This window comes from Harpia harpyja, chromosome 19 (genome assembly GCF_026419915.1).
Source record: "Harpia harpyja isolate bHarHar1 chromosome 19, bHarHar1 primary haplotype, whole genome shotgun sequence".
NCBI lineage: Eukaryota > Metazoa > Chordata > Aves > Accipitriformes > Accipitridae > Harpia > Harpia harpyja.
The window spans coordinates 2367580-2380819 of record NC_068958.1 but is presented as its reverse complement, the minus strand read 5'-3'; the positions used below and the strand labels follow the sequence as shown (position 1 = coordinate 2380819).

The 13240-nt window shown below is 61.9% G+C and overlaps 2 protein-coding genes across 6 annotated transcripts in view; one reads left to right on the top strand and one right to left on the bottom strand.

Moving 5' to 3' along the window:
* The window catches only part of LOC128154200 (carboxyl-terminal PDZ ligand of neuronal nitric oxide synthase protein-like), an 84503-nt gene extending 77299 nt beyond the window's left edge, over window positions 1-7204 (top strand). The window contains exon 12 of the transcript XR_008239292.1: window positions 7191-7204. The gene's annotated coding sequence lies outside the window, so the exon portion shown is untranslated. The remainder of the gene's footprint in view (window positions 1-7190) is intronic.
* LHX6 (LIM homeobox 6) overlaps window positions 1-13240 on the bottom strand; it is a 19073-nt gene extending 5833 nt beyond the window's left edge. For 3 of the 5 annotated variants that reach the window (XR_008239293.1, XR_008239294.1, XM_052814445.1), the window contains exons 1-8: window positions 13122-13237; window positions 12460-12600; window positions 12101-12283; window positions 11904-12025; window positions 5782-6002; window positions 2964-3064; window positions 2784-2879; window positions 614-788 (exon numbers count right to left, since the gene is read on the bottom strand). Coding sequence is in view for 3 of the 5 variants with exons in the window: in XM_052814445.1 (XP_052670405.1) it covers window positions 614-788; window positions 2784-2879; window positions 2964-3064; window positions 5782-6002; window positions 11904-12025; window positions 12101-12283; window positions 12460-12600; window positions 13122-13196 (1114 nt within the window). In the remaining 2 variants the exon portion in view is untranslated. Of the gene's footprint in view, window positions 1-613; window positions 789-2783; window positions 2880-2963; window positions 3065-5781; window positions 6003-11903; window positions 12026-12100; window positions 12284-12459; window positions 12601-13121 lie in introns of all 5 variants that reach the window. The other 2 variants (XM_052814448.1, XM_052814447.1) reach the window with 2 other exon arrangements.

Here is a 13240-nt window from a genome sequence, read left to right as displayed (position 1 = left end):
ACACGCGTGGAAGAAGTGGAGCCCGGTGGATCAGGCAGAGGCACAGCAGGAGCCACATTTTACTACAGCCTGCGTGGGCGAGGGAGAGGAGAAGCCTCGCAAGAGTCACGGAGCCAAAACCTCCGTCCAGGCATGACCAAAGCTGCCCGCCACTCGCAAATGATTCATCGGCACGTGGCAACTGTTAGAGAAAGCAACTCTGATCTTCTGAGCAGGAAGGAGACCACTTGACCACCGAGCTCAACAGAGCACATTCTCGCCTCTTCTCCATGACAAAGAAAACACAAGGAGGGCCAAGAACCAGTCTGGTAAAACCCAGGCAGTGACTTTCCTGGGGATGAGGTATGGAGGGAAAGAGGCTGCAGCAGCTCCCTCTCCCCTCCTTCTCTCATCTGGGGCTTCCTCGTAAACGGGCCTTCAGAAAATCCCAAAGACAAAGTTCATCAGACCACGAGGAGGAGGAGCAGCATGGGCACCAGTCGTGCACCCGCAGTACAAGAGCGTTTTTGACAGCGCTCTGTGCCGTGGTGCTACCCCCTGCTCCCAGGGAGCACCCCACTGCCCTGCCGTCCCCGAGCACCCCGCTGCCGGAGCCCCGCGACCCGGCACTTACTTTCTATGTATCCGTGCAGCGTCACCATCCGGGCCCGCTCCGGGCTGCTGAAGGGCGAGTAGTGAATGTCATCAGAGAGCGAGGAAGGGATGCGGGACGGGGGGGCTCCCGAGGGCGGCACCGTGTGCTGGGGGGTGTGTTTTTTATGGCGGGCTCTGCAGTTTTGAAACCAAACCTGAAACAAAAGCAGCAAACCCTGTGTCAATGGAGACACAATTGATTTGAAGCGTGGTCCTTCACCAAGACCCTATGATGGGTGTGTCTTCCAAGTTTTTTAAAAAAAAGCAATCAAATTTAGAAATCTGCATGCTGAAATACCTCACCAGCATTCCACCAGCTTCCATAGCTTTGTTTTACACTCACTAGAGCAAGAGTTTTGTCTCAAGACAGTACAGACATTAGGGCGGCTGAAGTGGCACCTGTACTATTGATTTGTCTTGGTTGAAACAAACGCCATTCTTTATTAGGGTAATTAAAACTTTCAAGCTTGTCGCAGGAGTCACTGAGTGAAACACCCTGGCCAGGTGATGCAGAAACTCACATTAATGATCACATTATTCCCTCCCACACTAAAATAATTTTAACAGCAAGCTGCTCCCTGAGCTCGAAGGGCTGTGAAAGCCTTCGGTAACAGCACAGTACCGGCTGGGGGAGCAGCCGGGCAAAAACACCCCCCGTACCCGAGCTTTGGCTGGGTTCATCCATCCCGGCATATGCAAAGCTTTGTCCCTGCACGGCTTCCACTTTAAACAATGGGAGCACCTTTCAAGGTCTTATTTAGATTTTAACCTTCAACCCCAGCTAGCCTGGCCTAAAAACACAGCTGAGATCAGCTGGGAAATGCAAGAGCATTGCAAGGCAAGAGACAAGGGGAGACAAAACTGAATAAAAGCTTAGACTAGGAGATGTGACTTTAGGGACGATGAAAACAATATTGTTTTAATCACTTGTGGTTTATCATATTCAAGAACCACATCAGCAGAACATTAAAGCTGAGAAAGGAGGGTACTGTGGTGGGATACAGCCCTAGTCCATATGAGCAGCAGGTATGAGCCTTCTGACCATATCCCACTGCTTTTAATTAAAGGAATAGTTAGGGGATTACATCCTAGGGTTAAAACATGCGTGGAAGGGGGGTTTTTTATGCTAATGTGGTGATTTCTTTCTTATGCTTTAATTTTTGAAAGATAGCTGGAGGAAAAATCTTCTCCAAGGCTGAGCAAAGATCAGCTCTCAGGCCGAGCACGCTGGACCACAGCGAAGGAAACAGTCATAGCATTTGACAAATTGTTTCCTGTTCAAAGCGCCTTTAAAAAATATCCACATAAAAAATAGCTCAGTGTGCAGACTGCTTGATCTTTAGCTAAATGAAGAATCTTGATAACTGAGGCTCGAGCCAGATTTTCACACACGAAATTTAAATGTGTCATTGGCAAAACAATCCTGGATGAAAGCTCCAAATTTATTTTAATCACTCATGTTTTTATTGTATGCAAAAAGTATGTCAGCAGAACATTAAAGTGAAGAGTATAAATGTCACCGAGGGGCAAAGCTGGGCTGTCTATGGAGACGGCGAGCTGGGAGTTGCAGAGGGGGCATTTCCCAATCCCTACAGCACCGCTCTCCCTCCCCTCCCACACAGCACAAGCGTGGGGACTTCCCTGCCACCACGTCCCCTGGGGCTGAAAAACCCCTTTTTTCTTTAAACTTCTCGATCCCAACGCTTCCCGAATTGAACCAACTTTGCCTGCTCACGGCGGGGACGGCTGCCGACTGCTGGGGAAGCGCCCGCGCTGCCCGTGCCTGCTGTCAGGGCAGAGCACTGGGCTCCGGGACTGTGTGCTAACGGCAGCTTTACTGGGACTGGCTGGGGCTGTATGGGGTTTTTTCATTGCATCATAAGAGGGAAAAACATACAGAAAACCCACGAGTGAGACAGAGGAAAGACGGTGCTGGCATCGCTACCGGAGCTGGGGAAGCCGATGCGCCGGTGAGGCAACACGGAGCTGCTGGATGCCGCAAGTCCGAGGGTCGATGTGCGGGAGCGAGGGGCTACGGCGATGCGAGCCCTGTCTAGCACCAGGCTTTTGGTGCACCCCCTCCCTCGGCCCTGCTTGGGGCTGCTCGGCCGATGGTGCCTGCACCCTGCCCACCCCTGGCCGCCCCTCACCTGAATGACTCTCCGACTCAGCCCCGTCATGTCCGCCAGCTTCTGAAGCGTTTGTGCGTCGGGGTTGTTGTCCTGAGCAAACTGTGCCTGCATAACCTGGGGTGGGGAGAGGAGAGAGGGGGTCAGGATGAGGCCGGGGAGCCGCAGCCCCTCCGGCCCCCCCCGGCCCAGCCCCGCTACCTGCAGCTGCTCGGCGGTGAAGGAGGTGCGGGCCCTCTTGGCCGGCTTCGGCTGGCTGTCCTGCTCCGAGGGCACAGCCCCCTCCAGCGTGATCCCATTGCCTACAAGAGAGAGAAGCCCCGTGTGCCGCAGGTCAGAAAGTCTGCTCGCCTGTCTGCCGGCCCCGCGGGCAACGGCCGCTTGACCGGGGGACAACACGCCTGGCATCGCAGCGTGGGGCACCCACAGCATCCCTGCTGCAAGCAGTAGGAGAAAGAGCAGAGCCGGCACAGCCACTCGGGAGCTGCCCCGGGCTGCTGAGCCCCTCCACGCACCGGGAAGGAGACACCACTGGCCCTGAAGAGTTTACTGTTGAATTAAGAAAAAATGCAGCAAGTTGGTGGAAGCTAAGGGGAATGAGGGATGGGGAGACGGCAGCGGGAACACGGATGTCAAGGCGGTGTGCGAAGGAAAGCGCTGATGTCCCCCTGGCCCTGACTCGCTGTCACTGCTTGGCCACATCCTCCAGGGAGCAGCTCAGAAGGGGACCCTGCCTCTGCCGGGCTCACAGACATCCGTCACTCCTGCCCCACACTGCTCCCCGCGACCCCGTCTTCCCCTGCAGACGCTGCCTCCATCAGTCGTTTCATTTGCTCAGAGCATTTGGGCTCTTTGCTCCTCTCCCTGGCCCCAAAACCTCCTGGCACCCCTACCTCCTCCTCCTCCTGGGTCACGGAGCAGCAGCAGGAGCAGCACCATCCCCATGGCCTTGGGGTGCCCATGCTCTAAGCAGCAACCACACTACGGGAGACGTGCCAGGGGCGACTGTCCACCCACTTCCCAAGCACGGTGTCGGGGTGAGCCCAGCCATGCTCACACAGCTACGGAGCCTGCAGGGAGGGTGGCCGGAGCTGGGGTCCCTCGTTCCTCACTGGGGTCCCTGCTGCAGCCCATGTCGTACCCGGCCCGGCTGTTCTCGGCAGTGCTGGTCAAGCACCGACGAGTGATGGATGAGGGAGGATGCCTGCGCGGGGCTGGCGCTCGCCCCGCTCCCAGGATGCGCCTGTACAACCCAGCACTCGCTCTGCAAGCTGGACCGGGCTGTGATTGTCTTGGCTTGAGTTGAAGGATTTTCTCATATAGTTTGACTTGTTCTTTTCGGATGATGAATGGGACTCTGACTTCAGCAACATCTGTTTATTTTTCTTGTATGTAAAACCTCATGTGCAGAAGAAATTGCTGGGTAATTACTGGAGGGGGGGACCGTAGCTCTCCAACTCTGCAGCAACTGCAGCTCTCCAAAGCGATCCCATCCCCTTCTCAAAACCAGGGGACACTTGGACACTGGTACCCATGCAGGACACTCACCACGTGCCCCAGCCCTGCCCCGACACCGCGGGGGCTCAGCCCACACCAGCAGGTCCTTAGGAGCAGCGGCAAACCCACCGCTCCAGCCCTCGGCTGGAGTAACGGCTCTGCGGGACCCCCCGGCGCCAGACCCTACCATCTTCGCACCAGCCTGCTCCTCAGGCCGTGTGCCTTCTCCCCCTCCATCCCTGCTCCCCGCTGCCTCGCTCGCACCTCTGCAGCAGCCAACCATATGGACCAACATGCTGCGAGCCGTGTCCCAAGCCGAGACCCTCCCAACCCGACCGGGCACTCTGTTTTCATCCTCTTACTCAAATGCTGTAAACAGAAACACGTCATTTTCATGTCAGGTTGTTAATGGTTTCCACACGCTGCACAGGCCGGGACATGACGTTTGCCTCCTCATGCCCACCAAGTGCTAGCAAGGGGCACCGAGGGCTGGAGCCCTGTGCCCGGCTGGGGGCAATGCCCCGGCCCAGCCCCAGCCCCAGGAGGGTCCCAGGCATGGGGAGCGGTGGGAAGGCAGCCCCGGGCACTTCCCTCAGTGACTCTGCAACCGCACAGCATCCCTGGGCACCCTTCCCTCGCCCGGCACAGCGCCCATGTGTTAAAAGCAAACAGCCTCGAAGCCGCCACAGCCGTCATTCCCCACAGGCACAAGCGCGGGAGAGAGACGAACCCGGCCTCAGCCCCAGCCCACGGGCAGGACCCGGCCGGGCTCCCTCCTGCCCTGGGCACGGCCGAGCTCCCGCGGCACCGAGCCCAGGGGTTTGCCTGCTCCCCTGAGCTGCGGTTGCTGCCATATCAACATAGCTCAGGTGCTTTCCAACGCGGGACAGCCCCCGGCACTGCCTGGCCTCGCTGTGCACCGCTTCGGACTAACCCCGCCGGTTTGTTGCTCCGAGCATCTCTCTGCCCGCTGCCACGCAGGAGGATGGGGCCGGGCTCAAGGGGACAGGAGCTGCGGTGCTGCGTGACCTCGGTGTCACCGACTTGATTGGGAAAGCAGAGGCTGGCCAGCTGCTCGCGGCGCGCCGCGGCGGGGACAGCAGCGCGCGGCGCGGTCCAGCTGGGAGCGGCACGTCCCCAGGCGGGCAGGGCGGGTGGAAAATGAGGGGAAGGTTTTGTCGGATCGCCAGCTTTCCCACCTTCTAGATTTGTGACTCACAGCCTCAAAATCCCAGCGGCTTCCTCACGCACTGCGCATCGCGCTGCGCGGGACCAGGGCCTCGTCCCCGGCATTGCCTGCGGCACACGGGTCTGCCGCGAGCCGCGGGTGCTGCCGGCACGTTGGCCACCCCCACGAGCCCTCTGCCAGCCCAGGGCCTCGCGCTCAAGCCTCCCCAGGGCCACCCATCGTCCCCTTTTGGCGACGACGGGACCAACCCCGGCACCCTTTGATGGGGGTCAGCGCGTGGGACAGGGATGGCCCCCGGAGCGAGGCCACGACCGCGGCATTGGGGCTGCGTACCGTTTTCCGCCGCTCGCTTGAGGTTCTCTATCATGGTGTCGTAGTGAATCCGGCACAGCACCTTCTCCTCCACCAAACCGAACTCCTCGCCGGTGGAGAGCTGCCGCTTGCAGGAGAAGCAGGCGAAGCAGGCGAGGTGGTAGGCGTTGCCCCGCGCTCGCCGCACCCAGTCGCTGGCGTAGATCTGCCTGCCGCAGCGGGCGCACTTTGTACCAAACCGGCTGCGGGAGGAGAAGAGGCAGGATGAGGGCGGGCAAGGGTGAGGGCAGGCAGCACGACGCCGGGGCGCGGGCGCTGCTGCTGGCCCCATCGCTCGCCCCATCCAGCTCAAACCCCCCCAACACCCACGCAGGGAAAGAGCTGCAGTGAAACCGCCCCACCGGTGCCGATCCCCGGCGGCAGGGCGGCACAGGCAGCGGCGCGGGCAGGAGCGGGGCGTTGACTCGCCCCGGCCCCGCGGCGCCAGATGCGGCCAAGGGGCTGAGGTGACGCAGCGCCATGATTCAGCTTCCAAGCCCGTGGGCTTTTTATTTTGATAACAGCCAGTGTGAGACTCGGATGGAAACTGTGTCAGAGCTGGTTCTCTCCCGTTGCCGTAAATCAAAACATGTGTTTTCTCCTCACACGTACAGGCGCGTGCATCTGCTTTTTCCTCCTACGAGGAGTCTCCTCGCTGCAAGAGGATGATGATCGCGCCTATGTGAGTTACGCTGGAAAGTAGCTCAGTGCAATGAAGAGGCAACAAGATGGCCAGGATCCCTGCGCCGGGCATTTTGCTCACTTCTGAAAAAAACATTTCTGTCGGGATGCTGCTGGCTGAGCGTGGGCGATTCACGGGGAGCAGCAGACGTGGCCCCGCGGCCCTGCAACCCCGGGTCGGCGCCTGCCAGGAGGTGCTGCCTGCAGCACAGGCAGGGTCAGGCGCAGCCTTGGTTTGGCTTCTGCATTTTGATATTACTGCTGCTTAAAAAAATAAATGCAATGAGCAGCAAGAGCAGCAGGGGAGAAGCGAGCATCTCCTCTGTCACCACAGAGCTGATGCTGGCTCCGACACAGCCCTGATTGCAGCCGCTGAGCTTCCCCGCACACCCCCGGCACACCAGCCACCGCTGCCTCCGGCTCCCGGGGGCTCCCACCCGGACCCCCACCGCAGCCGGGGCCTGCATGCTCCCGACCCCCGCGCTGGCCGGGGAGCGGAGCTGCTGCCAACCCTGCCCGAGCAGCTCCAGCATCTCTCAGCACAGGCACAAAACACCAAGAAGGGATGACCACACCAAATGGCAGGAGACACCCCGCACCACAAGCCCCTCGGTTTTGGTCGGCCAGAGCAGCCCCGGCCGCCACAGACGGGTGGTGGAAGAGCCCAGGTCAGCCCACCGCAGCCAACAGGCGCCGACCCCACGCTGCAGAGCTGCTGCCCGCCATGGGCTCAACAAGATGCAGAAAGACCGTTCTGCGATGGAATTACTAATTGCAAAACTATTTGGGAGGAAAAGAAAGGTTTAAATTTTTCAGCCTGACCATAGCTGACCAAAAAAAAAAAAAACAACCCAAAAACGCTGCTTCAGAGAGGACATTTCTGTGCTGAAATTATACAGAGACCTAGCTAAGAGACTTCACTAATTTACTTCAGATGGGAACGTTGTAAACTGACTTTGTGCCAGCTAGTTTATATAAATGCACAAACAAAAGAACTGTATTAATTTTTTATTTAGAAGTAAAGATCATTCCTGTAAATTGAATTACTTTGAACAATGTGCTATGTAAACAGTCGTACTTGCTGAACGGTATCAAACGAGGGGCAGGCTTACCAAGCTAATAGCACGTGGTAATCGCTGCTCCCCGCTTGAATCACAGCTTGCTGGGGGGGGGGGGAACACAGCACGGGGACAGGCACGTCCCGACGCCTCTGGGACAGAGGGGAAACTGAGGCACAGGGCACCGCACAGGAAAGATCACACGTCCCCATCACACACCAGCTGGGATCTAGGGGAGACACCCAGGTGGCCCCAGACCCACATCACGGTGTCCCCCCAGGGCCAGGCGGGACCCCCAGGTTGGTGGCACTTCCCAGGGAGCAGGGCAGGGGCTGCTGAGGGCACGGGGGCTCGGGGGGCCGCAGCAGCCAGCGCAGGCAGGGGCTGAGACCACTGTCCCCTGCAGAGCCACGGCACAAGCAGCGCCCGGCGGGAGGCTGAGGCTCGGCAGCCAGACGCGAGCACGGGGACTGCGCAGGCTGCGGCACCGGCAACCGCCGATGCTGTGCCTGTGGCTCTCGGCCAACACCTGCCTCCGGCATCGTCCGCAGTGATCAGGTTTTACAGAAACCACGCTGAGCTGGGGCTGGGCACGGGCACCCGCTGTCAACCCAACAGAGACCATCACCGCAAGCAACGCAGGAACGGGAAGAGAAACGCCTGCAAGCAGGCTGCCCTGACCCGTTGGCACTGGAAATAACGGCTCAAAAATAAAATAGACTTTAGTTCACCAAGCTCACGGGGCAGGGAGAGTCTAAAGAGCCCTGTCTGCTCAGGGTGGCAGAGCACCAGGCGAGGGGCTCCCCACGGGTCCTGCCACCCGCCTGGTGGGGACAGGGACGGGGCCACACTGCGGCAGGAGACGCAGAGCCGGAGACTTTCTCCGAGCCCAGCACTGCAACACAGGCCGGGGCATCACCAACATCTGCCGGAGCCATCGGCTCAGGCCCTGCGCGTAGTTTGTGGTCGGTTGAGCGGATGCTGCCGGCTCTCCGCAACGGTTTGCTCTGGGAGATGGAAACTGCCAACGACATTACCGGGAAAGACTCATCCCAGAGAGACTCATTCCAGAGACACTCATCCCGCCTCCCCCAGGGGCGGCCGCAACATCTGGGGCACGGGAAGAGCAGAGGCGGGAGGACGCCCTGATGCGTCCTGGCTCTCATACGTCGCTCGCTCGTACCCGGGTGCCGCAGCTCTCTGAGCCCTGCTGCCCATCCCTGCCTGCGGGGATGGGGCAAGGGACGCCCAGGGCCACCCACAGCTCCAAACATTCCTGTCACCTCATGAGTCCTCTCTGTAGGAAGCCCCTAACACAGCCCCCAGAGTCAGCTGCGGCTTCCAGACACCACCCCAAATCGCACAGCAGACCGGCAGCGGGTTGCCGCAGTGAGTCCATCTCCACGCCGAGCCACGGCGGTGCTCGAGCAGGAGCATCATCCCAGCGGGGCACGACGGCGAGGGGTGACGGAGGTCACCTGGGCCGTGGCTGAGCTGTGGGTGCTGGCTCACCCGCTGGTCTCTTGCTGTCCCAGCCCCCAGGGACACACGCCGGGACCGGTGACCCTGCGCTTGTGTGCCTTAGGGCTGCCCAGCGAGGCAGGGAGCCACGGGGTCACGGCGGGGTGCTGTGGGAATCACACTGGGATCACACCGGGCCTCCCTGCGACCGGAGCCGTGGGAGCTTGGCCGTGAGCGGCCCTCGCATTGCCCGGGAACGCAATGTCCTCCTCAATGAGCTCCAATTTTAATTTGGTCCTCCTCGAAGCGCTGGAGCCCTGGATGCCAAATGCAATTATTTGACAAGACACAGGAAACAGCAGCATTTGCTTAAAAACACACACGAGGCCGCGGAGCCGCGGCAGCGCCAGCACTTACGCAGCCCCCCACGCGAACGGGGAAGGGAAGGTCGGACAGACCAGGCCTGAAAGCGCTCACCGGCGGGCAGCGGGGCCTGCCCGGCAGCGGGGCAGTGCTCGTGGACGGCCCCACGCCTGACGGCCCCCCAGCCCCGGCTGCCCGCGAACAGCCCCGGCTCCCGGGGAATTAGCGCTGGTGGGATAAAAGCCCCCGTGTGCTCCAAGGCAGAGCGCATCCCGCCGCCCCTTCCCATCCGCCTTGGCTCCAAAGACCCGCACGTGTCAAGACGGGTTTTCTGCTTTGCTCTTAAAAAAAAGAACCCCCACACTTCATCTGCAGTAAATAATAAATTTAAAAAAAAAAAACAAAACCAAAACCCACCATCTCAAGAGTCAGGTTTGTCCTTTGCCGAGTGCCGGGTCCCGGCTGTCCCGGGCTCACCCGGCTGCGGGCCGGGATGCTCCCGGGAGCCGGGCGGGCGCAGGAGGGGACCGGGGCCGGGCGAGCGGCCCCCGAGCCGGGTTTGCCAGGGGGCAGCCGGGGCGGGGGGGGTTGGTCAGCCCCGACCCGCCCCGGCCCCGGCGAGCGGCTCCCGGCCGCAGACCGGCACCGACGGCGCGGCTCGACCCGGCGGGTTCCGCCGCGGCCGCCCTCGGCAGACGGGGGGAGCGACCCCCGCCCGCTGCCCCCCACGGGCACCGCAGCGGGGCCGGCCCGGGGCTCGGCCGAGGGTCACCGGGAGCCCCACGGACCCGGGGGCTGCGGGGGGGTCCCCGCTCCCGCCCGGCTCCGAGCGCTGCCTCCTCCGCCGCACGGCGTTTCACAAAAAAAAAAAAACCAACACAAAACCCAAACCAAAAAACAAACTAAAAACCCCCAAACCACAACACCCCCCCATCTTTTTATGCAAAAGGCAAGTGCGAAGCGCGGTCCGGGAGCCCCCCCGCCCCAGCCGCCCAGGAACCGGGGGGGTCCCGCGGCGCCTTCAGCCATTTTCGTTTTAGTTTTCCTTTGGCATCCCCGGTGCCGGCGGGCAGAGACCCGCGGAGCGCCCGCTGCCTCCGGGGTTTCTAGCTAAAAAGGTACATTTTTAACAGATGTTCTTCGCTTTATTTGCTCGAAGGCAATTTAGAGAGCCAGGCGCTACTTTAAAACCGCCTTTGGAAAGGTCCACTCTTAAAAAAACCCCAACGTTAGCGGCATCGGAACGGTTATTAATTAATGAAAGCGCTGAAAGTGCCCCGAAGCAGCACAAGGGCACCGCGGACTTCCCCAAACACTTCTGCCGGGCGCGAAGGAGATTTCGGCGAGATCACCCAAAAACCAGCAGTCGAAAAATAATAGTAATAATAATAATAACAACAACAACAACCGGGCGGGACGCGGAGCGCCGCGGCCCCCCGGGGACGGCTCCGGTTCCCCGCAGCCCCCGCACCCGCCTCCCGGAGCCCGAGGAGCGGCGCACCCCGCGGCGGGAGCCGGTCCGGCGGGGACGGGGGCTGAGCCGCCGAGAACCAAGTATTTGGCGACCCTCTCCGTGAAACACACTGGGAGAAATCTCAAAGGTATTTCCCCCCGCCGCCCCCCCCGAGCACGCCCTGCCCACGGCACCTTTGTCCGCGGAGGCAGCCCCGAGCCCTCCGCCGCGGCGGGAGGATGCTGCCGAGCCCCCCGAGCCCCCCGCCGGGGTCATTCTCATTTCCTGCCCGTGATTCCCCTTCCTCCGGGGGCAAACAGTATTCCCTCATCCCGGTGGGATGGGGAAAGTCAGAGCGGGGAGCTCTGAGGTTTAGTTAAGCCCCAGTGAGGCGCTCCGTCCCCTCACGCCACTCTTTGGGGGGAAAATTCGTGGTTTAAGGTTTAGAACCAAAAGACCGTCGAAGCCAGAAACAGCCTCCCGGCAGGACACGCTCCCCCGGGGGGTGCAGGTCCGGATCGAACCCGACGGCACCCGGCGAGCCCCGGCCCGGCCGCAGGGACTTGCGGTGCCGGTAATTTGTTTCGGTTCTTTTCACGCACTCCCGCCACGGACGCTTCGGCATTTCGGATGCCACACGGCAGACAGAGGTTTCCAAAAGCCGTTCGGCGCCGCAGACCGTCAGGTCCGCATTTACCCTCCTGGCAGAAGCCGGGGCAACGCCGTTCAACCAGCGTTTCCCCAGGCGAGGGGACAATTCCCCGCCGCGCAGTCCCCGCCGCGCCGAGGGGCACCGGGGCTGGGGGCGGCCCGCAGAGCCCCGGCTGGGGGGCACGGGCACCCCGGCAGCGAGGCTGGGGGGGTCAGAAACCCCGCCGGGAGGTGGTGCAGCTGCACCCCAAATCCCCTTCCTCCCCGTGCCCCGAGGGGACGCCTCTCCCCCCCGGCTGCTGCGGGGAGCCCGGCGGCTTTTTCAACCCTTCTCCCCGCCAGCGCCGGAGCAGCCCCGACCCCTCGGCAGCCGGCCCCCTGCCCCGGGGTTTCAACCCGCAGCTGCCCCCCCCGCCCCGCCAGCCCGTGTCCCCTACCTGAAGTAGTCCATCTTGCAGAAGATCTCCTTGTTCTTGATGTAGCAGCTGTGCTGCTGCCGCAGCGAGGTGCGGCACACGGAGCACTCCAGGCAGCGGACGTGCCAGATGAGGTTGTTCACCTGCGGCAGAGAAGGGGGCTGAGACCCGGGGCCACCCGCCGCCCCCCGCCGCCGCCCGCCGCCCCCGCCGCTCACCTTGAGCAGGTACCGGTCGAGGATCTCCAGCCCGCAGCTGGAGCAGACGTTCTTGCCGGCCGACGGCGTGGAGGAAGAGGAGGATGGCGGGGAGCAGACGGACGGCGTGGAGGGCGTGCTGGGCGCCGAGCGGGCGTCCTCCTTCTCCAGGGCGCCGGGCAGCGGCTCCCCGTCGGGCTGCGACTGCGGGCAGAGCCGCCGCGGGGCCGTTAGCCGGGGCCACGCCGTCCCCCGCGGCCCCGACGCGGAGCGTCCCGACGGGTCCCCGCAGCCCCCCGGCATCCCCGGCCCGGCGGGTCCCCGCAGCCCCCCGGCATCCCCGGCCCGGCGGGTCCCCGCAGCCCCCCGGCCCCGCTTACCATGGCGCGGGCGTGGGGGTCGAGGCAGCGGGCGCTCCCCTTGGGCAGCGGCTCCGGCGGCATCACCTTGCGGGAGAGAGCGGGAGAGGGAGGCTGCGGCTCCATGCGCCGGGCGAGCGCGGGGCACCCTATATAAACCGCCTCAAAACAATAAATAAGAACTTTCTAGTGGCCATTTAAATCCTTTGCAACAAAAGCTGCGTCTCTTTAATGAAGCAATTTGAATGTGGATTGAATTCTCTCCCTGCCTGCACTTAACCCGGGCCTCTTGAAGTAATCGCTCGGTTCCCATGCGAGCCAAAGCGCTGAAAAAACCCCACAAACTACCTGCAATTAGAAATTGCCGTAAATGCCCGAGATAAGAGGTACCCAGAGTGTCAATTCCGGCTGTCAATCAGGGAATCCATCAGGCCACCCAAAGAATTGCAAATTTGATTTTTTTAATGGTAGTAATTAAAAATCGAAATTCTTCCCCCTCTCCCTCCGCCGAGCACAAAACGCCCCAGAAAACGCCGGGATGGAAAATCCTCCCCTTCGGGCGCGGGAGGCAGCGAGCGGCCCCGGCCCCGGTACCGGCCCCGGCCCCGGCCCGCGCCCTCCCCGGGGTGCCCGGCCCCGCTCCGGGCCCCGCTCCCGGCCCCGACGGCGGCAGCGGCTCTCACCTTGCCCGCCTCGGCGCCGGCCGGGACGCGGCGGCCCGGGCCCCGGGGCTGCCCGCCCTCATGGCTCCGGTGCATGGGGCGGGCGCGCCCCGCTCCGCCCGCCGCCGCCGCCGCGCTCC